Source organism: Geotrypetes seraphini, chromosome 16 (assembly GCF_902459505.1).
Source record: "Geotrypetes seraphini chromosome 16, aGeoSer1.1, whole genome shotgun sequence".
Lineage (NCBI taxonomy): Eukaryota > Metazoa > Chordata > Amphibia > Gymnophiona > Dermophiidae > Geotrypetes > Geotrypetes seraphini.
The window spans coordinates 30,291,857-30,313,763 of record NC_047099.1 but is presented as its reverse complement, the minus strand read 5'-3'; the positions used below and the strand labels follow the sequence as shown (position 1 = coordinate 30,313,763).

General features: G+C 49.3%; 1 protein-coding gene across 2 annotated transcripts in view; it reads right to left on the bottom strand.

Moving 5' to 3' along the window:
• Positions 1-21,907, bottom strand: part of LRCH4 (leucine rich repeats and calponin homology domain containing 4) — a 103,750-nt gene that overhangs the window by 39,314 nt on the left and 42,529 nt on the right. For both annotated transcript variants that reach the window (XM_033925039.1, XM_033925040.1), the window contains exons 3-6: positions 18,828-18,954; positions 18,482-18,587; positions 13,139-13,275; positions 3,437-3,555 (exon numbers count right to left, since the gene is read on the bottom strand). In XM_033925039.1, the coding sequence (XP_033780930.1) occupies positions 3,437-3,555; positions 13,139-13,275; positions 18,482-18,587; positions 18,828-18,954 (489 nt within the window). The remainder of the gene's footprint in view (positions 1-3,436; positions 3,556-13,138; positions 13,276-18,481; positions 18,588-18,827; positions 18,955-21,907) is intronic.

Below are 21,907 nucleotides of genomic sequence, written 5' to 3'. Positions count from 1 at the left end.
GTGAGGGGTCCGGAGCCACCACCGCAGACTGCAGCGCGCCAAGCCTCGCAGGGGAACCGGAACATCCATCCCGTGCCTTTGGGGAGACCACCTCCGGAGCAGAGCATACTGGAGAGGACGCATGTGGGCCCGCGCCCACCTCACCACGTCCAGGGACGCCGCCATCGACCCCAGGACCTGGAGGAAATCTCGCGCCCGAGGACACCGGGACGCCAAAAGCAGGCGAATCTGAGACTGCAATTTGCTCACCCGGGCCTCTGGGAGGAAGACCTTCCCCAAGGAGGTGTCGAACAGCACCCCGAGGTACTCCAGACGCTGAGCCGGAACCAACCGACTCTTGGAAAGGTTGACCACCCAGCCCAGCGACCGGAGAAACTCCACCACCCGAGCCGTAACCCGGGAGCTTTCCTGCAACGACTTGGCCCGAATTAACCAGTCGTCCAGGTAGGGGTGTACCAGAATGCCCTCCGACCGCAAGGCTGCCGCGACGACCACCATCACCTTGGTGAACGTCCGGGGAGCCGTGGCCAGCCCAAAGGGAAGTGCACAGAACTGATAGTGCCGACCCAAGATCGCAAAGCGCAGGAAACGCTGATGAGAGGTCCGAATAGGAACATGCAAGTAGGCCTCCGTCAGATCGAGAGAAGTGAGAAACTCCCCCGGCTGAACCGCCAGAATGACCGACCGCAGCGTTTCCATACGGAAAGAGGGAACCTTGAGAGCCCTGTTGACCCCTTTCAAATCGAGGATGGGCCGAAAAGTCCCCTCCTTCTTGGGCACCACAAAGTAAATGGAGTACCTGCCCGTGCCCCACTCCGAGGGGGGCACTGGAACCACTGCCCTGAGATCTAGCAAGCGCTGAAGGGTCTGGCGAAAAGCCTGCGTCTTCCCCGGAGTCTGACACGGAGAAGCGAGGAAAAAATCCGGCAGAGAGCGGGCGAACTCCAGGGCATAACCGTCCCGCACCACCTCCAGGACCCACTGATCGGACGTGATCTCGGCCCATTTGGGAAAAAAATCGCGCAGCCGGGCCCCCACCGGAACCAAGGGGGGCGCCGGCAAGGCGTCATTGTGCAGGACGGGAAGCGGGGGAACCGGCGGAGGGGTTCCCTGCCCCCCGACGGGCCCCCCGAAAGGGCTGCATGCGCTGGAAGAACCGACCCCGGGAAAACCCCGGAGACTGGAAAGAAACAGCCCCACGCCCAGGGCGATACTTGCGAAATTCCCGCAAACGCCCCCGGGCCGCACCACCCCGAGACGTCGGGCGGGCACGGTCCTCCGGCAAACGGGGAACTTTCGAGTCCGACAGAGTCTGAATCAACTTATCCAAGTCCTCTCCAAATAAAAACGACCCCCGAAAGGGAAATTTAGTAAGCTTTGCTTTGGACGCAGCATCCGCCGCCCAAGCGCGTAGCCACAACACACGCCTTGCGGCCACGCCAAAAGCCATGGACTTAGCCGAGATCCGCACCAAGTCATACAGAGCATCCGAGAGGAATGAGGCAGCCATCTCAATCTTCGCTACCTCCTGATCCACCAGAGACCAGTCGTCAGACTCTCGATCCAAGACCCGCTCCGCCCACCGAAACACGGCGCGAGCGACCAGTCCCCCACAAATAGCCGCCTGGACCCCAAAGGCAGAGACTTGAAAATTTTGCTTAAGGATGGTCTCCAATTTGCGCTCCTCAGAGTCCCGCAAGGCAGAACCGCCCTCAACAGGCACGGTATGCCGCTTGGAAATAGCCGAGACCACCGCATCCACGACTGGCGAAGCTAACGTAGCCCGATCCCCTTCAGGAATGGGATACAGGCGAGCCATGCTGCGCGCCAGCCGAAACGGCGTCTCCGGCGTTTTCCACTGCTCAAGAATAATATCCCGAATATCCTGATGCATAGGAAAAGAGCGGGAAACGGAACGGATCCCTCGTAACAGAGGGTCCCCCACACGCGGAGTCTCCGGCGGCGCGTCCTCAAAACGCAAAGCCGAAGAAACCTGTTGAATAAGGTCAGGCAGCTCATCTCTCTGAAAAAGGCGCACCACGGACGCCTCGTCACTGGAGAACGGGAAACCCGACAACCCGCCGCCAGCTTCCGTCCCCTCCAGAGGGTCCTGGAATTCCTCAGAAGGGTCCAGGTCCTCCTCCAGACCGACACGTTCCTCCGACCACAAATCCTCGTCCCACGACACCCGCGGACGCTTGGACAAGAGAGGCGGCGGAGGGGACGTCACGTCAGACGAGAGAGGCAAAGCCGCAGGGAGCGCGGAGGAAACCCCACCCCCCGAGACCCCCTGGGCGCAACCGGGACCCCCAGCCGCCTGAAAATAGGCTTTGCATAAAGAAAAGAAAAAATCAGGGGAAAACCCCCCCGAGGGTCCCAAGGGACTCCCTGCCACAGCAGGGGACCCAGCAGAAACCTGCCCCTGCTTAGACAAAACAGGGGGAAGGTCACCTGAGGTGGAAGACAAAATGGAGGGGCCAGACAGAGAAGATGGCGTCTTTCCCGCCAAAACAGCTCCCTCCACAGCCTGCAGCGGCTGAGAGACCTGAATATTCTCAGCCGCTAAAACAGGCAAGCCGGCATCAGCTGTCAAAATATCAGCTGAGAGGGAATCCTCTAAAACCCGACCGTCGGCGGCTCGGGGAATCCCTCCGTGGGCGGACGGAGAAGACCGGGCTTCTCCACCGTTCCCTGCCGACTCGCGAGGCACCATCGGCGGGGAGCTCTGGGCGCCTGCAGCCGCTGCCGACGGAGCTCCTCCACCGCACCGGCCTGAACACCGCTTGCACAGGCCGGCCGCGAGTGCCTCGCGTCTGGAGCACAATGAGCACTTTTTCCCTTTAGAAGTGCTCATTGCTCCATACGCGACCTAGCTGTAAAAAAGTGCCGGTTAGTTGAAAAAATACAGTAAAATACAGTTTTCTTAAAGGGATACAACCCTCCAGACCAGCACTACCTCAGGATTTTTTTTTTTTTTTTTTTTTTTTTTTTTTTACAGAACAGACTCCACAGGCTCTCGAAGCAATATGCCTTGCTTGATTTAGGGGGCAAGGCTTACTGCTGAGGCTCCTCTAAAAAAATATGGGGAGGTGGAGGAAGTGGGGGGAGGGACCCCGCTCGTGACCCGCCGGGTTTGACACCCCCGAGGTCGGACGAACCCCCAAACAGAGTCCGTCCAAGCTCCGTCCGGCTAAAAACAGGGACAATAAACCTCTAAACAAATTCCAACAGCCCTACCAAGGGAGATGGGTACAGATCACTCAACACCTGCTGGAGACTGAAAGAAGACTGAGGGAAATAGAGAGGAGGGGCTAGGATATACTGTCCCAAAGTTTTGTTTTCAGTCTCCACCTGCTGGTCATGATTAGATATATACCCAATCGTAAAGTTAACCTCTACTGGTCTGGAGAGTGCTAAAGAATAAGCATTTCCTTACCAAGTTTCAAATCCTGTGGGTCTGACAGCTCTGGTAAACTCAGCCAGGTCAGGCATGGCCTTCCTACAAGCTTCAATATTCAGGTATTTGAAGATGTGTATTTTACCCTTCAAACAAATCTAAAAAGAAAAGGGAAAATAGGAAGTAGATGTGCCTTTTATTAGCAGCTCAGTCTGCTTTATGAGAACTGACCCGGCTATATATATGGGAGAACAATAACCCTATAGAACAGGGGTGCCCACACTTTTTTGGCTTGTGAGCTACATTTAAAATGACCAAGTAAAAATGATCTACCAACAATAAAATTTTAAAAAACACAAAGCACACTGTACGCAGAGAAAATGTTAATTATAATTTATATTCGGGGTTTTTTTTCAAAGAGGTCAAGGCAGATGACTTTAAAATATGCAGTGTCATCTCAGTAAAAACTATACAAAAATAGACAAGTGTATTTATATAAGTTTGAATGATTTTTTCTGATACGCTTGTAATATGTAAAAATGAATAAAGAATAAAAAAAAAAGAAAAAAGAAAACACACCTATATATAATGTTTATGCTTGTTTATTAAAAGTTTTAAGGAAGGATGGGGGGAGGGTTTGTACACTTGAAGAGAGGGTAAAATGAATTAAGGATAGTGTTGGGAGGGAGAGTGGGTTATGGGTTTATATATATATATATACAATTGTTATTGTCTTGATGGATTTATCAAGTGTTGTTTTTGAGCCTATGTATGATTTTTCTTGTACACTTGTTGAATGATTAAAAAGGAATAAAGAATAAATAATTAAAAAAGTTTTAACCGCACTTTGATTTATCAACAGCACGGTGTATAAAATATATAAAAACAAGAAACGAAAAGAAAGAATGTCATTTAAAATAGGAATGATCCAAACAGACCGGGGATTTTAAATTACAGTCCACTTGAGGGAGCAATACTTTCTAAATAGAACAAAACACAAAAAACCCCTCTCATCAATACTGGGCAAGTTTCTCAAATATCTTCATATAACATTTAAAGGCTTTTAAATATTAAAATGTGCTCATAAGCTCTTCAGCAAGGCGCCACAGCAGCGGTACAATGTCGCTGGAAAGGTGCTTAAATTTTAATCATAACACATTGCATGGAGCAAGAATTCTTGCTTCTACTGGAGTGGCAAATGTTATGGCTCTACAAAAGTTGTTTAACAGTAGACCACTTATCTGAAAAGGTCAGTTCACGGCTCCAACACAGTCTGTGTTTCACTACGCTACATCAGGAAGCCGGAAGGATAAGCTTTTTATATTGATTTTATTTACATTACATTAGTGATTTTTATTCCGCTTGTACCTTGCGGTTCAAAGCGGATTACATAAGAAGAGAACTGGACATTTCCAGGAGGGTACATGACATAGCACAGTTACTTACCGTAACAGGTGTTATCCAGGGACAGCAGGCATATATTCTCACATGTGGGTGACGTCATCTACGGAGCCCCGGCGCGGACAGCATTTCAAGCAAACTTGATAGAAGTTTCAAGTTTGCACACTGCACCACGCATGTGCGTGCCTTCTCGCCCACTAGAGGGCGCATCCCACCTCGTGGTCCTCAGTTCCATAACTAGCAAGGAAGCCATCCCCGGGGAGGCGGGCGGGTTGTGAGAATATATGCCTGCTGTCCCTGGATAACACCTGTTACGGTAAGTAACTGTGCTTTATCCCAGGACAAGCAGGCATGATATTCTCACATGTGGGTGACCTCCAAGCCAACCAAAAAAGGGTAGGTGGGAGGATGGCAATTTATGAAAACAGGTTACGTAACACCGACTGGCCAAACCGGCCATCGTTTCTGGACAAGGTGTCCAGACAGTAATGAGAGGTGAATGTATGAACCGAAGACCAAGTGGCAGCCTTACATATGTCCTCCATCGGGGTGGATCGGAGGAAGGCTATCGAAGCTGCCATCGCTCGGACCTTGTGCCCCGTGACTCGACCCGGGGGAGGAAGGCCAGCCTGAGCGTAGCAAAAGGAAATGCAAGCGGCCAACCAGTTAGACAGAGTGCGCTTGGAAACTGGGTGCCCTAATCGATTGGGATCGAAGGACAAAAACAATTGAGGAACCTTCCGATGAGGCCTGGTGCGTTGAAGATAAAATGCCAACGCCCTCTTACAGTCAAGCGTGTGAAGCGCCGTCTCGCCTGGATGGGAGTGGGGCTTCGGGAAGAACACAGGAAGGACAATGGACTGATTGAGGTGGAAGTCAGAAACAACTTTAGGTACAAACTTAGGATGGGTGCGGAGGACCACCTTGTCGTGATGAAAGACAGTGAAAGGAGGGTCCGCAACCAAGGCTTGCAACTCCCCGATCCGCCTGGCGGAGGTGAGGGCAATTAGAAACACCGCCTTCCAAGTCAGAAATTTCAAGAGGGACTTGTTAAGTGGCTCAAACGGGGGTTTCATCAGTTGAGCCAGGACCACATTCAAATTCCACACGACGGGCGGAGGCTTAAGAGGGGGACAAACCCTGAGTAACCCCTTCATGAAGCGTGTCACCAAGGGATGGAGTGACAGAGGGCGTCCATCCAGAGGTTGGTGGAAAGCAGAAATCGCACTGAGATGAACCCGCACCGAAGTGGTTTTCAAGCCGGAGCGCGACAAATGAAACAAATATTCTAAAACCGAGGATACCGGCACTGATACCGGATCCAGGTGAAAAGACGAGCACCAGGTGGAAAACCTGGTCCATTTCTGCGCATAGCAAAGCCTCGTCGAGATCTTGCGGGAGGCTTCCAACACCTCCTTCACCGATTGAGACAGGTCCGGAGGAGTCAGGGAACAAGAAACCAGGCTGTCAGGTGCAATGACTGCAGATTGGGATGTAACATGGATCCTTGACTCTGAGACAGCAGAGAAGGAGAGACAGGCAGGGGGAGAGGCTCCCTGGCACTGAGTTGGAGCAGCAGGGAGAACCAGTGCTGACGCGGCCACCGAGGTGCTATGAGAATCATCGTGGCCGAGGACGATTTTAGGTGTACCAACGTTCGCATGATCAGAGGGAACGGAGGGAATGCATACAGGAACCTTCCTTCCCAGTCGAGTAGGAAGGCATCCGCTTCCAGACGGTCCTGCGAGTACATCCGAGAACAATATAGTGGTAGTTTGTGTGTCTCCGGAGAGGCAAACAGATCCACCTGTGGCGTTCCCCAGCGAGCGAAAACCTCGCGTAGAACTGCTGAGTGTAGAGTCCACTCGTGCGGTTGCAGAAGTCGACTCAGTTTGTCCGCCAGGCAATTCCGTTCTCCTTGGATGTAGACCGCCCGGAGGAAGATGTTCCGGGAGGCCGCCCACTCCCAGAGGCGAAGAGCCTCGGAGCAGAGGGGCCATGACCCCGTTCCTCCCTGCTTGTTCACATAATACATTGCCACCTGATTGTCCGTGCGGACGAGGACCACCTGGTCCTGCAATATGTGAACGAAGGCTCGAAGTGCTAGGAAGATGGCCCGCAGCTCTAGCACGTTGATATGACACTGACGGTCTTCTGCCGACCACAGGCCCTGCGTGCGAAGACCGTCGAGATGGGCTCCCCACGCGTACTCCGAGGAGTCCATGGTCAGGACCTTTCGAAAAGGCGGAGTGCGGAACAATAGCCCCATGGACAGATTTGAAGAGTCTGTCCACCAACGCAGCGATTTCCGCAAGGGCGGGGTCACCGAAATGAGGCGAGACACCGGGTCGCACTCCTGACGCCACTGGGACGCGAGGGTCCACTGAGGGATCCTCAGATGTAGCCTCGCAAACGGCGTGACATGTACCGTCGAGGCCATATGGCCCAGCAGCATCATCATGCGCTTGGCCGACACCCTCGATAGTTGAGAGACCTGGCGGCTCATCCGTACCAAGGCTTCCAACCGCTGGGTCGGCAGGTAGGAGCGTAGGCGCACCGTGTCCAGCACCGCACCTATGAATTGAAGAGACTGCGACGGCCTCAACTGAGACTTTGGAAAGTTTATCTCGAACCCGAGAGTTTGCAGGAAGGTAATAGACTGTCGGGTCGCTGAGATAACCCCCTCCCTGGTCGGGGCTTTGATGAGCCAATCGTCCAGGTAAGGGAACACGTGGAGTCCCCGTGACCTGAGGGCTGCTGCAACCACCACCATGCACTTCGTGAATACTCGTGGGGACGCGGCCAGGCCGAAGGGCAGTACCCTGTACTGGAGGTGGAGGTCCCCCACCTGGAATCGTAAGAATCTTCGACAGGCGGGGTGCACCGGAACATGGGTGTATGCTTCCTTCAGGTCGAGGGAGCACATCCAGTCCCCTTCCTCCAAGAGGGGATACAGAACCGGGAGAGATAGCATTCGAAACTTCTCCCGGGCCAGGAATTTGTTGAGCTTCCTGAGGTCCAATATGGGGCGCAGGTCCCCGGTCTTTTTTGGGACCAAAAAGTAGCGGGAGTAAAACCCCGTACCCCACTGGTCCTTGGGGACCGGCTCGACCGCCCGAAGCTTCAAGAGGGCTTTGGCTTCGGTTATAAGGGTCGGCAGCTGCGAACGGTTGCAGGGGACTAGACTCGGGGGACTGTCCGGCGGCGAGGACACAAAGTTGAGCGAGTAGCCCTCGGAGACGATCCGGAGCACCCAAGCGTCTGAGGTAATCCCGGTCCATGCCTCCCGGAAGGACCGGAGACGGCCCCCGATAGGAAGGGGTTCCTGTGAAAGTGCGGAGGGGAACCCGCCCCGTCCGCTCAGCCCGTCAAAAGGAAGGCGCTGGCTTAGAAGGGCCCTGCGCCGGGGCTTGGGTTTGTCCCCCTCTGCCTCGTTGAGACGGACGTCTCGGAGGCGGTCTCGAGAAAGCCGGGGTCGACTTCTGAGGGTATCGGCGCGGCGGAGGCCGAAAGGGTTTCTGAGGCGGGGGCCTAGGTTTGGGGCGGACCAGGGATGCTAGAGAGCGCTCCTGTTCCGACAAGCGTTTGGTCGCCGCATCCAACGACTCGTCGAATAGCTCGGACCCCACACAAGGCAAGTCTGCCAGGCGTTCCTGCAGGTTTGGGTCCATGTCGAGGGTGCGAAGCCAGGCCAAGCGGCGCATGGCCACCGCGAGGGCCGACACCCTCGAAACCAGCTCAAAGGCGTCGTACACTGCATGGAATAGGTACAACCGCAATTGAGACAGGTTGGACATAAACTTGTCGAATCCTGCTCTTTGGGAGTCCGGTAACGAGTTTCGATATTGAGGAAGATCCTTCACCATACCCCGCAAATAGGAGGAAAAGGTGAAGGCGTAATTTAGAACCCTGGTGGCCATCAGGGAATTTGAATAGAGGCGACGGCCAAACTTGTCCAGGGTCCGCCCTTCCCTGCCTGGTGGAACCGTCGCAGAAACCCGTGAGGGCTGTGATTTTTTAAGAGCTGACTCCACCAGAAGGGACTGGTGTGAGAGCTGCGCCTTATCGAACCCTTTAGGAGGAATCGTTCTATACTTCGATTCCATTTTTGAAGGTACAGACGTGACTGTAAGAGGGTTTGACAAGTTCTTCAGCCAGGTCTGTAGAAGGACGCTGTTGAGAGGGAGTCTAGGCACCTCTCTAGGAGGAGTGGGGAGGTCCTGTTCCTCCAAAAATTCTTTGGAATACCGAGAACATACCATCTGGTCAATCCCCAGGGCTTGGGCCATGTCCTGAACGAAGGATGAAAATGAGGACGGCCTAGCCTGGGGAGACGGGGTTCTTGACCGCCCCAACGAGGAGAGGGGGGAGGCCTCATGGGAATAATGAGGATCCCTAACCGATCCCGAATCCCAGGATCCCCTCTCGAGGACCCTCGAGGGGGAAGGGGAAGTTGTCCTCCTCGCAGAGCCCTTGGGTGAGGACCCCGGGGTTCGTGGGACACTTTCCCGTTTCCTCGGCGAGGCGGCCCGGGAAGACTTCCCACGAGGTGAGCGGAGGAGCCTCGGATTGTCGAGGCGCAACTCCGACACCTGCAGCGCCTCGCCCCCGAACGACGAGGAACGGTCGCGCCGAGGCGAGCCTCGAGGTCGCTTAGACTTCCTCGATCGACGCCCTGTTCGAGGTCGCGTCGAGGGCGAGGCGTGTCTGGAAGACCCGGAGGAAGAGGAGGAAAGACGGCGCACTCTGCGCAACTTTTCTTTGGGCCTTACACTCCGCTCAGGGGGTTCCCCCGAGGTCGAGGTCCGGGGCGGGGCCGGGACCGAGGTGAATGGGGTCACTGTACCCGAGACCGAGGTCGCCGAGGTCGGGGCTCCCGCGGTCGAGGGGGCCGAGGCCGGGGCCTCCGAGACCGAAGGCGCTCCGGCCGAGGTCGAGGGCCGCCGGGACCGCAGCACGCTGCAACACTTCCAGGGCTCCCGATAGCTCCGATGAGATCAGAGCTCGTAGGAGATCCTGGAAGGCCGGAATCCCCACGAAGGTGGGGAGTTCCGAGTCCGGGGCACACTCCCTGGAGGGCGACCTCGGTCTCGAGTATTCCCTCGGGGTGTGCGGAGTCGAGGTCCGATGCGGGGCCGGGGTCGACCCACCCGCTTTGGCCTGACTCGAGGATGGCTTCTTTGCTGAAGGGGATGGAACAGAGGACTTACCCGAAGCTTGCTTCACTGACGAAGCCTTCGAGGATGAGGGTCGGGGCGAGGCCGAGGCCCCTGAGGACGCCGAGGCCGAGGTCAAGGCCGGGGCCGAAGCCGGGGCCGACGTCGAGGCCTTAGGCGGCGCGTCGACGGCGAACAATTCCGCCATTCTGGCCTTGCGGCGACGTAGGGCCCTGTTTTGGAAGGTAGAGCAGCGATCACACGACTCTGTCGGATGTTCGGGCCCCAGACAGACAATGCACCACCGGTGAGGGTCAGTGATGGAAAGCAACCTCTCGCACCGGCTGCACTTTTTGAATCCCGTAACAGGACGGGACATCCACGAAGAAAACGAAGAAGGCCGGGAACGTACCGACGTCCCCGGCCACGGCTTCCGGGAGCCCCCGGAGCCAGACGAAAACGAAATACTTTTTTTTTTTTTTTTTTTTGAAAAGAACCGAAAAGAAAAAGCAGTACCGCGAACTAATTCGATGGAAAAATAAACTAAACGCGGCAGCTAGAAGGCAAAAACACTGGAGCTCAGATCCACAGGGCTTTCTTGCTCCGCGGAAAAATTTGAACTGAGGACCACGAGGTGGGATGCGCCCTCTAGTGGGCGAGAAGGCACGCACATGCGTGGTGCAGTGTGCAAACTTGAAACTTCTATCAAGTTTGCTTGAAATGCTGTCCGCGCCGGGGCTCCGTAGATGACGTCACCCACATGTGAGAATATCATGCCTGCTTGTCCTGGGATAATGGAGAATACAGATTGAGGGTATAGACATAATAACATTGGAAGATAAATCAGGTTACATTACATTACAAAGCAAATTGTCGGTTTCCATACGTTGGTAGGTAATCGGTTTTGGTAGGATGATTTAGGATCCAGGTAGCTTTGTTGGCTTTTTTAGTTTTTATTTTTTCTTTTTTTCTTTTTTTAAAAAAATTTTTTTTTTAAATTTGCAGTGTGCAGTGCCCGAGTTCTTTGGTCTACACACTTGATGTTGAAAAAAGACGCTTATGCATAAGGTGAATTTTAACAGGTAGTCAGTGACATGCCTTTAAAAAAGGAGAAATGTGTATTTTAGCTAGTTTGCAGTTTCTTAATCGAAGCTGATGTCAATCCAACATAAACAATGTTGCAATAGTCTAATTTGGAAGTGACTAGTGCATAAATGAGAGACTCACAACTCAATGTCTCGATGCAAGAACAAATCTTATGTAAAGAACAGAAACAAGATTTCACAACTGATGAAATTTGTAAGTGAAATGTGAGTGTAGAGTCCAAATGGACACCTAAATACTTCAAGTGGCAAAGATTGTATTTGTGATGAACTAAAGACTCGCATCCCAACTGTTTTTTGTGGATTCAAGACCAATTTATTTTCATTTAACCAATCAATCATATTGATACAAGACTGTAAAGGAGCTAAATCTGGATTAGCAGTTGGCTGTGGGAAAACCAGTAAGATGTCATCTGCATAAAGATAAATTTTAATTAGATGTTCCTGAATTCTCAAAGCCAAAGGACTCAAAAAGATATTAAACAACAAAGGCAAAAGCATAGAGCCTTGAGGTACACCACAGGGAAAACTACTGGTTGAGGAACAAACAGAGGAAAAAGAAACTTTTAAAAGTTCTCTCTGTGAGAAATGATTTAAACCTCTCCAATACTTCTCTGGATATTCCAAAATACACCAGGACTTAAAAGAAGAGAATGGCTAACAAGATCAAAGGCTGCCGAAAGATCCAAAGACATCAATAGTACCGCTTTACCCTGGTCAAAGGCAATATAACAATCATTAAGCAAAATGCTAAGATTACCGTATTTTCTCGCATATAACGCGCGCGTTATACGTGGTTTTTACAAACCGCGCATACCCTTGCGCGTTATACGCGTGAGCGCGTTGTACAAATTTTTTTTTACATAGTTTCCCCCCTTGACGCCTGATTCATCACACGGAAGGAGCGCTCGCACTCCCACCCCGAAGGACCGCACGCACCCCCACCCGAAGGACCGCTTGCACCCCCACCCAAAGGACCGCTCGCACCCCCACAGCCTCCCCCCCTCCCCCATGGAGAAGCTGTCTACCTTGTTTCCGGATGCCAGCCCAGCTGCTTCCTCTGCCGGCGGTCCTGCCCCTTCTCAGAGCCCTGTGCTGCGCTGCTTTCCTCTTCAAACGGTCCCGCCCTTTCTCTGATGTCAGAGAAAGAGCAGGACATCGGAAGAGGAAGCAGCGCAGCAGGGCTCAGAGAAGGGGCGGGACCGCCGGCAGAGGAAACAGCTGGGCTCGCTGGCATCCGGAAACAAGGTAGACAGCTTCTCCACGGGGGAGGGGGGGAGGATGTGGGGGTGCGAGCGGTCCTTCAGGGTGGGGGTGCGAGCGGTCCTTCAGGGTGGGGGTGCGTGCGAGCGGTCCTTCAGGGTGGGAGTGCGAGCGGTCCTGCGGGGGGGTGAATCGGACGTCGGGGGGGGGGGCATCAGGCTTTCAGGGTAGGGACAGGACTTCAAGGGGGAAAGGAGAGTCGGGGCGGGCGAAAAGAGAGTCGGGGTCTCCAGAGGAGAGTCGGGGCGGGCGAAAGGAGAGTCGGGCAGCATGCGCGGTATACGCGTGTGCGCGGTATATAAAAATTTCTGTACATAAATTTGTGTTTTTCGCGCACTATACCCGTGTGCGCGTTATCTACGTGAAAATACGGTAATTCATATTCAGAAGATTTCAATCCACTGAAACAGAATGACATGGGGACAAATTTTTCCCCATCCCCACAGGAACTTATTATCCCGTCCCATCCTTGCAATTTCTTTTCCTGTTCCTTCCCTATTCCTGCAAGCTCTGTCCTCATCTGCACAAGGCTCACACTTTAAAATCATAAGTGTTCGAGGCTTGTGCAGTTAAGACAGTGCTTACAGGAATAGGACAAGCACAGCAACAAAACTCACGGGGACGGAATGGGGAAATTGAGTTCCTGCAGGGACGGGGGAAAAATTTGTCCCTGTGTCATTCTCTAATATGAATGTATGGACAGAATGTATGGACAGACAGACCCTTCTCAACAGGTGCTATCACATGGGTAAGACATGCCTAGAAAGTTTCCATTACAAACCATGATCAAATACAGCTAAAATATAAATATATGTTACCTGTGCAGGGGGGAACTGTAATGGATTGTTGTCTAGGAGCACAGATTGTAAGAGCCGCAGGTGCCGGTAACAAACAGGAATTTTCATTATTCGGTTACATGACACATCCAAATGGACCAAAGGCAACTCAGACAATTCTGCAATATCAAATAAGAGGAAAATAAATGCCATCTTTTATGGGTCTGCATTGATTCTTGCTTTTCAAAAGGGGAGGAAATGCTCTTGGTAGGGAAAGCAATCCGTATGACTTGTGCTTGGAATAGTCACAGTAAGAGCTTTTCCAGCTTATGTCTGCATGGAGCAAAATACAAATAAAAAGTGAAATGTTCCTCTATGATAATTCTTTTGTAATGGAGACATTTAAATCCTTAATTTGTTTTATCTGATTTTAGATGCAATATATGTAGCAAAGCAATGTTCAATAAAATAGCAGGGAGGGGAAAAAAATATCAATCAACAGAAAATAATTCAGGAGAGTAGAGGACAGGGTAAAGATTGTCTAGAATTTCTTAAAAAGCACAGTTACTTACCACAACATGTGTTATCCAGGAACAGCAGGCAGATATTCTCACATGTGGGTGTGTCATGCACGGAGCCCCGGTATGGATAGTTTTAAAAGTGCATTGCTACTTTAAGAAATTTAGAAAGTTCGCAAACTGCCCGCATTGCGCACGCACGAGTGCCTTACCACCCAATGTAGGTTTGCAGTACCTCAGTTCTGTAAGCATGCTAAGAAGCCAACCAGGGGAGGTGGGTGTGTTGTGAGAATATCTGCCTGCTGTTCCTGGATAACACCTGTTACGGTAACCTACTGTGCTTTATCCCAGGACAAGCAGGCAGCATATTCTCACATGTAGACCTCCCTAGCTTACTAGAATGGGATGGAGGGAGTGTTGGCCATTAAGAAAATAAATTTTGCAATACTGCTTGGCCAAAGTGACCATCCCATCTGGAATAAAATTCCAGACAGTACTGAGATGTGAATGTATGAACTGAGGACCAAGTAGCAGCTTTACAGATTTCATCAATAGGAGTGAAACATAAAAAAGCAACTGAAGCTGCCTTAGCTCAGACCTTGTGGGCTGTGACATGACTCCTCAGTTGAAGCCCAGCCTGAGCATAACAGAAGGAGATACAAGTCGCCAACCAGGTAGAAATAGTTCTCTTGGATACAGGACGTCCCAATTTATTAGGCTCAAATGAGATGGAGTTGAGATGTCCTATGGAGGTTGAGTATGCTATAAGTAGTAGGCCAAAGTTTGCTTACAATCCAAAGTATTAAGAGCTGTTTCTCCAGGGTGAGAATGAGGCTTAGGAAAAAACACTGGAAGCACAATGGATTGATTGAGATGGAATTCAGTGACTACCTTTGGGAGGAACTTTCGATGAGTGTGAAGCACCACCTTGTCATGATGAAACACTGTGAACGGTGGATCTGCCACCAGTGCCTGAAGTTCACTTACTCTTTGAGCAGATGTAAGAGAGATGAGAAATATCACTTTCCAAGTGAGGTATTTAAGATGAGCCGAGGACATTTTAAGAAGGCTTCATTAGTCTAGCAAGAACCACATTAAGATCCCAAACTACTGGAGGTGGTTTGACATTGAAAAGTCCTTTCATAAATCTGGATTCAAGAGTATGAACAGTGAGAAGTTTTCCCATGAACTGGTCTATGAAAAGCATTGATTGCACTGAGATGAACTCTAATTGAAGTGGTCATGAGACCTGAATTGGATAAATGTAGAAGGTAATCCAAAATTGAAGATACAGAGGTGGATATAGCATTACATTACATTACATTAGTGATTTCTATTCCGCCAATGCCTTGTGGTTCAAGGTGGATTACATCAAAGCGTCATGGTGGTGAAGATTACACCACGTGGAAAAACCCTTCCATTTGTGTTGATAACACTGTTGCGTAGATGCTTTTCTTGATGCTTCCAAAATGAGTCTGACAGGCTGGGAAAGATGAAGGTCAACCGACGTCAGGCCGAGAGGTACCAAGCTGTCAGGTGCACGACTGAAGATTGGGATGCAGAAAAGATCCGTGACTCTACGCGAGAAGAGATGGAAAAGTCTGAAGTGAGACTGGTTCCTTGATACTGAGTTGAAGCAGAAGGGAAAACCAGGGTTGTCTGGGCCACTGAGAAGCTATGAGAATCAGGGTGGCCTCCTCCCGTTTGAGCTTGAGAAGCGTCTTGAGGATGAGAGGGGTTGGAGGAAACAGAGAAACTTGTGCGTCCAATCCAGTAGAAAAGCATCCACTTCTAGCCATTGGGGAGAGCACTGCCTGGAGTAAAACTGGGGCAGCTTGCAGTTGAGGGGGGACGCAAATAAGTCTGAGGAATCCCTCACTGAGAGAAGATGTGATGCAGAACCACAGAGTTGTGCGTCCACTCATGTGGCTGAAGAAACCTGCTGAGTTTGTCTGCAAGATAATTTTTTTCTCCTTAAATGTATATTGCTTTCAGGAATATGCTGTGAGCAATCGCCCAGGTCCAAATCTCTGATAAAGGCAGAGAAAGCCTGTACCACCCTGCAGGGGGGGGTGCCGGATTGCGGGAGGGTGCTCGTAAATCGAGCCAAGCTCGGTTTCCGAGGCACCGATTTTGCAAATGTTTTGCTCGTCTTGCAAAACACTCGCAAACCGGTGCACTCGTAAACCGAGGTACCACTGTATTTTATATAGAGAGTCCAATTTTCTGGGAGCCATTGTAATGGTTAGGGGTGTTTCCCAGTTCTTGTGAAGAGTCTGAGTATACCATGCAAAGATAGTCCACCTACAATTTTTCACAATCTGCATGAATTTTAACAACTTTGAACAGTTTAGTGTCATCTGCAAATTTAAACACCTCACTTGTCGTTCCAATTTCAAGATCATTTATATATAAATCCTCATACATCCAAAAAGCATTGGGAATTCATCTTAGTCATTTTGTTTATCAAAATTAGTTTTATAATTCTTGTGCTTTAAACTGAAATATTCAAAAATAGCAAAACTTATCTTATTTCAGCATGGGAGAGCCATTTGCCAATATAGCTATATTTCGAACGCTGCTGCATCTCTTGGACTTTTTCCCAGCATATCCAGAGATCATGGGCTTGATTGCGGAGCAATAGGACGCCTCCAAGAGTTATTTCCAGCTGACTAAAGCTGTGTCTAGGCTTGATCCTGTGGCTCCTGAATTTCAGCAGTTTTTTGAGCAGCCCAAGGTGGATTCCACAGTAGAATAGGTTACCAGGCACACAGCCCTCCCTTGCAATGGAGGTGTGATGCTTAAAGACTCCCAGGATCGCAGAGTGGACATTATCCTGAAAAAGCTTTTTGATGTGGCTTTTTCAGGTATCAAGGCTGCTGCAGCAGCCTCCTTCCCGGCGTATGCATGTCACACGAGATTGTGCCGGGTGTCCTCTGCGAAGGAGAATGCCTGTTCCCAGCTGGTGATGGAAGGCATGGATTATATGGCAGATGCCCTCTATGATCTCATGAGCTCTTAGTAAGGTCTCAGCTTATGCAATGTCAACACGCCAGACTCTTTGGATCAGTCATTGGGCTAGTGATTCTGCTTCTAAGGCGACTCTGAGCAGATTCCCCTTCAAGGCTCAGCTGGACATTTGTTTTGGGGTCACATCTGAGAAGTCCTTAAAAAGAGCATTTAAGTTGGTATAGGATATACTTGTATGTGTGGCTATACTTAGAGTGATCCTACTCTAAGAAATTTTCTGACCTACAACTGGCATTTGGGAAAAAGGTCAGAGCATTAGAGCAGCTCTTGACCGAACACTGCGATGTAGAGGGTTGAGAATCCAAGTTCAGTTCTTTCATGGCATCTGTGATGAGATGGTGGACAGATACAGATTTGAAGAGCCTCACCCAGATCCAGACTCAATATCCTGCTGAATTGACCACCTAAGGGTATCTGCATCATCTAGGATGGAAGAAGTATCAGGAGGCAGGACAAGCATAGTATCCGTGTGGAAGCTAAGGCAATCTGAATCTGTGGTAGCTGGCAGAGAGGATCCCCGCAGAGGGACATCCAGCAATGAAGTGACTTGTTTTGAAGCAAGAGACACATCCACCTGTCGCGTCAAAAGAGCTGGGTCGAGGAATATACTTTCCACAAGAGCTGAACAAATTCCGGAAAAACGCACACCCTGGGGCAGCAACCAGGTCTCACTGAATTATTGGTGCTGCTCATATGGAGTCCCCTAACTCAGTGTGCAAGTGTTTGGTGCCATCATCCAAAATGGACATCGGACAGTATTTTCTTCCCAAATTCTGGACCCATGCCGGCTCCTCAAGCCCTCGGGGACCTAGAGGAGGCAAGGCCTGAAGCTCCCACCCCCTCCCCCAGCGCGATGTGGCATGTAGTACATTCACTTCTCCACCGGCGATCTGGCGTACTCCAAATGTGTTCAGCAGATTAAGGACTGAAGAGTCCATTCCACCTGAGGCAGAATTTAAGCTTAGAAAAAAAAGATTGGTAAAAATCCAAGATGGACACTGCAGCCAGCAAATTGCACAAAAAAAACTCAAGCAAAAATGAGCAATTTCCAAAAACAAAAAATAGTAATTTGGAGATTAGGGATGTGGAAAACCTCAGAAACCCTAAAAAACACATTTTACAGACTTCTCCTGTATCTCCCATAGGAAATAACAGAGGTGTGCTCACAGTCACTGAAGTGTCTTGCCTGTCAGCTGTTTTCACTGCAGCTGAATGGAGGAAAAGAATTTTCTGCCTCAGTAAAGTTCCAAAATGACCAAACTTCAAGATCTTCAGACTGCCAGTCGATAATCCCTGACAAACCTCCACCTCCTCAGAAACTCTCCAGCGACTCGGGCAGCAAATGCAGCCTGCGCCCTGAAATCCCAAGGGCTGTTATCAGAGAATAACATGGGGACAAATTTTTTCCCATCCCAGCAGGAACTCATTTTCACGTCGAGTTCTTTTCCTATCCCATTCCTGCAAGCTCTGTCCTGATCTGCACAAGCCTCAAACACTTTAAAATCATAAGTGTTTGAGGCTTGTGTGGTTAAGGCAGAGCTTACAGGAATGGGGCAGCGACAAATCTATTAGAGCCACCCAGCCCCTCATCCTCTCACCTCCTGAAGCATTAAAATGATACTAGAATTTAATTCAGTGTCCAGTAATATATCAACTAGCTAATCAATAAGCATTTGAGAGGCTGGCACCATTCTAGGTCACTTATATATTAGTTACCAGTATGGTAGACTTCTTCAGCAGGTGAAGAAAAGTCGCTAATTGTTCAACAAGCCAATAATTATTCAACAGAATAAATAGGAAGAGGGACTGAAATGACATTTCTCTATCATACACTGACCTTCAGGTAGGGATGTTAATTGATTCCTTCGGACATTCAAGTGACGCAGGGACTCTAGCTTCCCCAGATGGGTTGGAAGGCTTTGCAGCTCGTTGCAGCTCACATCCTAATGAGGTACAAACACTGGTGAGAAACAAACCTTTGCCCCCCACAGCCTACTTGATGTACATGCCTCACGCTGACCCAGTTCTACCTAACAGTGCCGCCCATTCCTTTTACTAGAAACCTTTTGCTCCACCAACTCCCAAAACAAATCTCACTGGCAGAATAGCATTTAAGGATAACTGCTTCTTAAACAGGAGATGAACATCTTTCAACATCCGACATCACCTGCTTCAACACTTACCAGCTGTCGCAAACTCCTGAGCATGCCAATGTTGTCTGGTAGTGAAACCAACTTGTTGTTGCCGACAATAAGGACCTTGAGGGGTAAGTGGCAAATGTAGGGGGGCAACAGGGAAAGCTGGTTTCGGCTGAAGAAAAAAGGAAAAATATATTATAATAATAATAGCTTTATTTATATCCCGTCATACCTTTTCAGTTCAAGACTGTACAATAAAGGAGAGATACAATGTGGATACAGGTCTCGATACAAGTGTGGGGAATAGGGTACCTGAGTACAGGGAAGTTAAGGGGTTGGCTTAGAGTGGGAGAGGGTGGGCCATGGAGTAGCGAGATGCAGGGGGAGAGAGAGGAGGGGAAGAAGGGTGAATTAGTCTTGAAGGTGGGTGGGCCATGGAGTAGCGAGATGCAGGGGGAGAGAGAGGAGGGGAAGAAGGGTGAATTAGTCTTGAAGGTGAAGTTGGAAGATCAGACAAACTTGTCGAATAAGTGGGTTTTCATGTTTTTTCTGAAATATTGGTATGATGGCGAGTTCACGAGAAGGTTGCTTAGGGTATTGTTTCAAATACCTGCTTGGAAGGACAGGGTCCTATCCAGGAATCTTTTGTAGTGGCATCCCTTGGGCATTGGGAATGAAAAAAGTAATGTTTTGCAGGAGAGGCGGGGGTCGACCTGTAGGACCAAGTGTTTCAGGAGGTAGGTAGGTAGGTGAGGTGCCAAATAGTGTCTTGTAGCATAGACAGCCGAATTTGAAGATGATTATGACCTCGATCAGTAACCAGTGGGTTTTTTTTTTAAGAATGGGGTGTTGTGGTCAGATTTTTTCAGGCCTAAGATCAGCCGAACTGCCGTGTTTTGGATCATTCTTAGTCTCTTAATGTTTTTTTTTTTTGTGGGAACCCAGGTAGATTATGTTGCAGTAGTCCAGTGACCTTAGAATTAGAGATTGAACTAGCAGTTTGAACGATGCAAAGTCGAAGTAAGGTTTTAGCATGCATAATTTCCAAAGAAGGCTAAAGCATTTTTTGGTTAAGAGGTCATTGTGGGCGTTGAGCATTGAGTTGTTGGTCGATGGCGATACCTAGGATTTTTATAGTAGGGTTGATTGGAAAATTTCTTCCATCTAAGTTGATTGAAGAATTGATGGTTTTGTTAGTCGGGGTTGCCATGAAAAGTTTGTTTTTTTCTGGGTTTAGTTTAAGCTTGAAGTTGTTTGTCCATGGTGCTACCTGGTTGATGACTGATGATATGAAGATTCTGGTTTCGGTCGATAGGGTAGGGATGATGATAGTGATGTTGTCTGCTTATATGTATGATTTGAGGTTCAGCTTTGATAGAGCATAGCCTAGGGAGGACATGTAGATTTTGAACAGGGTGGGAGAAAGAGGGGAGCCTTGCGGGACGCCACAGGGGTTGATCAATGGTGGCACGTAGGATTGTTCACTGACAACTTGGTAGGATCGATTTTCTGGGAAGCCCTTGAACCAGTTCAGTACTTGGCCCGAGATACCAATGGCGTCTAAACAGCTGAGTAGAATGTCATGGTCTACCAAGTCAAATGCACTGCTCAGGTCGAATTGAAGTATTAGTGCATATTTCCCTGAGCTAAGTATGTAAGAGATGTGGTCCATGATGGAAACTAGGGCGATTTCAGTGCTGTGGTGTGTGCGTAATCCTGATTAGTATTCGTGTAGTATGGAGAATTGGTCCAAGTAGTTTGTCAGGGCAGTGTTGATCAGGCCTTCCATCAGTTTAGTGAAGGGGTTGTTGGCTACTGGTCTGTAGTTGGAGGTTAATGATACGGGATCTTTGTGGTTCTTCATGATGGGTGAAATGAGGATGTGGCCGAGATCAGCTGGGAACTCGCTGTTGGTCATTTGTTGTGAGATCCAGTCGTAGAGCAATGCTCTGAAGTGTGTGGGGCCAATTTCATGATGATGGGTGGACAGGTGTCTAGGCGGCAATAGGAGTTGGCATATTTATTGTACAGTATAGCTGGTTGTGACAGTAATGTCTCCTAATATAATGCCTGTAATACTGTACGAAAGTCATAGGGAGTCAACACAGGTTTGAAATGATACAACAAATGTAACTGCAAAACAAGTCTGGATGGTCTTTGCCACCTGATGGTTCATAGTTTAAATCCAGAATCTAGTTTCACTCCCAAGATTGTCTTATTCTCTTTCACAGGTAAAACCTCCCCCAGCACATTTATTTTTTCTAGACATCTTTCTCTTTCATTTTTCCCTACAAACATTTCAGTTTCATCAACATTTAAAAGTTAATCCTTGGGCTACTATCCAATCAACAATATTTTTAATGTAATAATCCAATAATATTTCCAATTCAGGCCCCTAAGCCTTCACTGGGAAGAAAAAATTATATCAGCAAACAGATGATAGTCAACTTTCAATGACCGAAATAATGCTGACACCCCCCTCCCTACAGTATGCTCCTCCAATATCCTCCTGTTTCAAAATGGGTTTCACTGTTTATTGTTTACAATTATCTGGAAATATGCTTTCCAAAAGAGACTTATTCACTAACTTAGTAATCACTGGTGTTACCTTATCTACCAGCAGTATGGTGCAGCAAGGGAGAAGGAACATAGACCCAGATGCACTAAAGCCAGTCAGTGACTGCCACTAAACCTGTTTTGACAACTTTAATGATGATCGCATTTGCCAACCCATATGCACAAAATGGCTCACTACATGTTTTTCTCCTCGATCAAGCTTTTTCCGATCTGGCCATGCAAATTAGCCAAAACCCCTGCAAACTAGCCAAGCAACTGATGAACTAACATTGCTTGGCTATGCACACACACACAAAAAAAAAGCGAGGGTTTTAGCGATCCGAAAAAACCAACAGGTGTTACCGAGAGGTCTGCCCGTTTTGTCTTTCAGGATTTTTGGGGGGTGTTTTTTTTTTTTTTTTAAATGGCACAGATTATTTCGCCCCTGTGCGAGAAAAAAAAATAGCGGTAACAAAAAGATCATTCCCACGCTAGAGCATCCCTCCTGCCTTTTTTAGGGGGGAGGGTAGGGGATGTTTGGGGGCGCCTGGCATGGGTTTTCAGTGGCA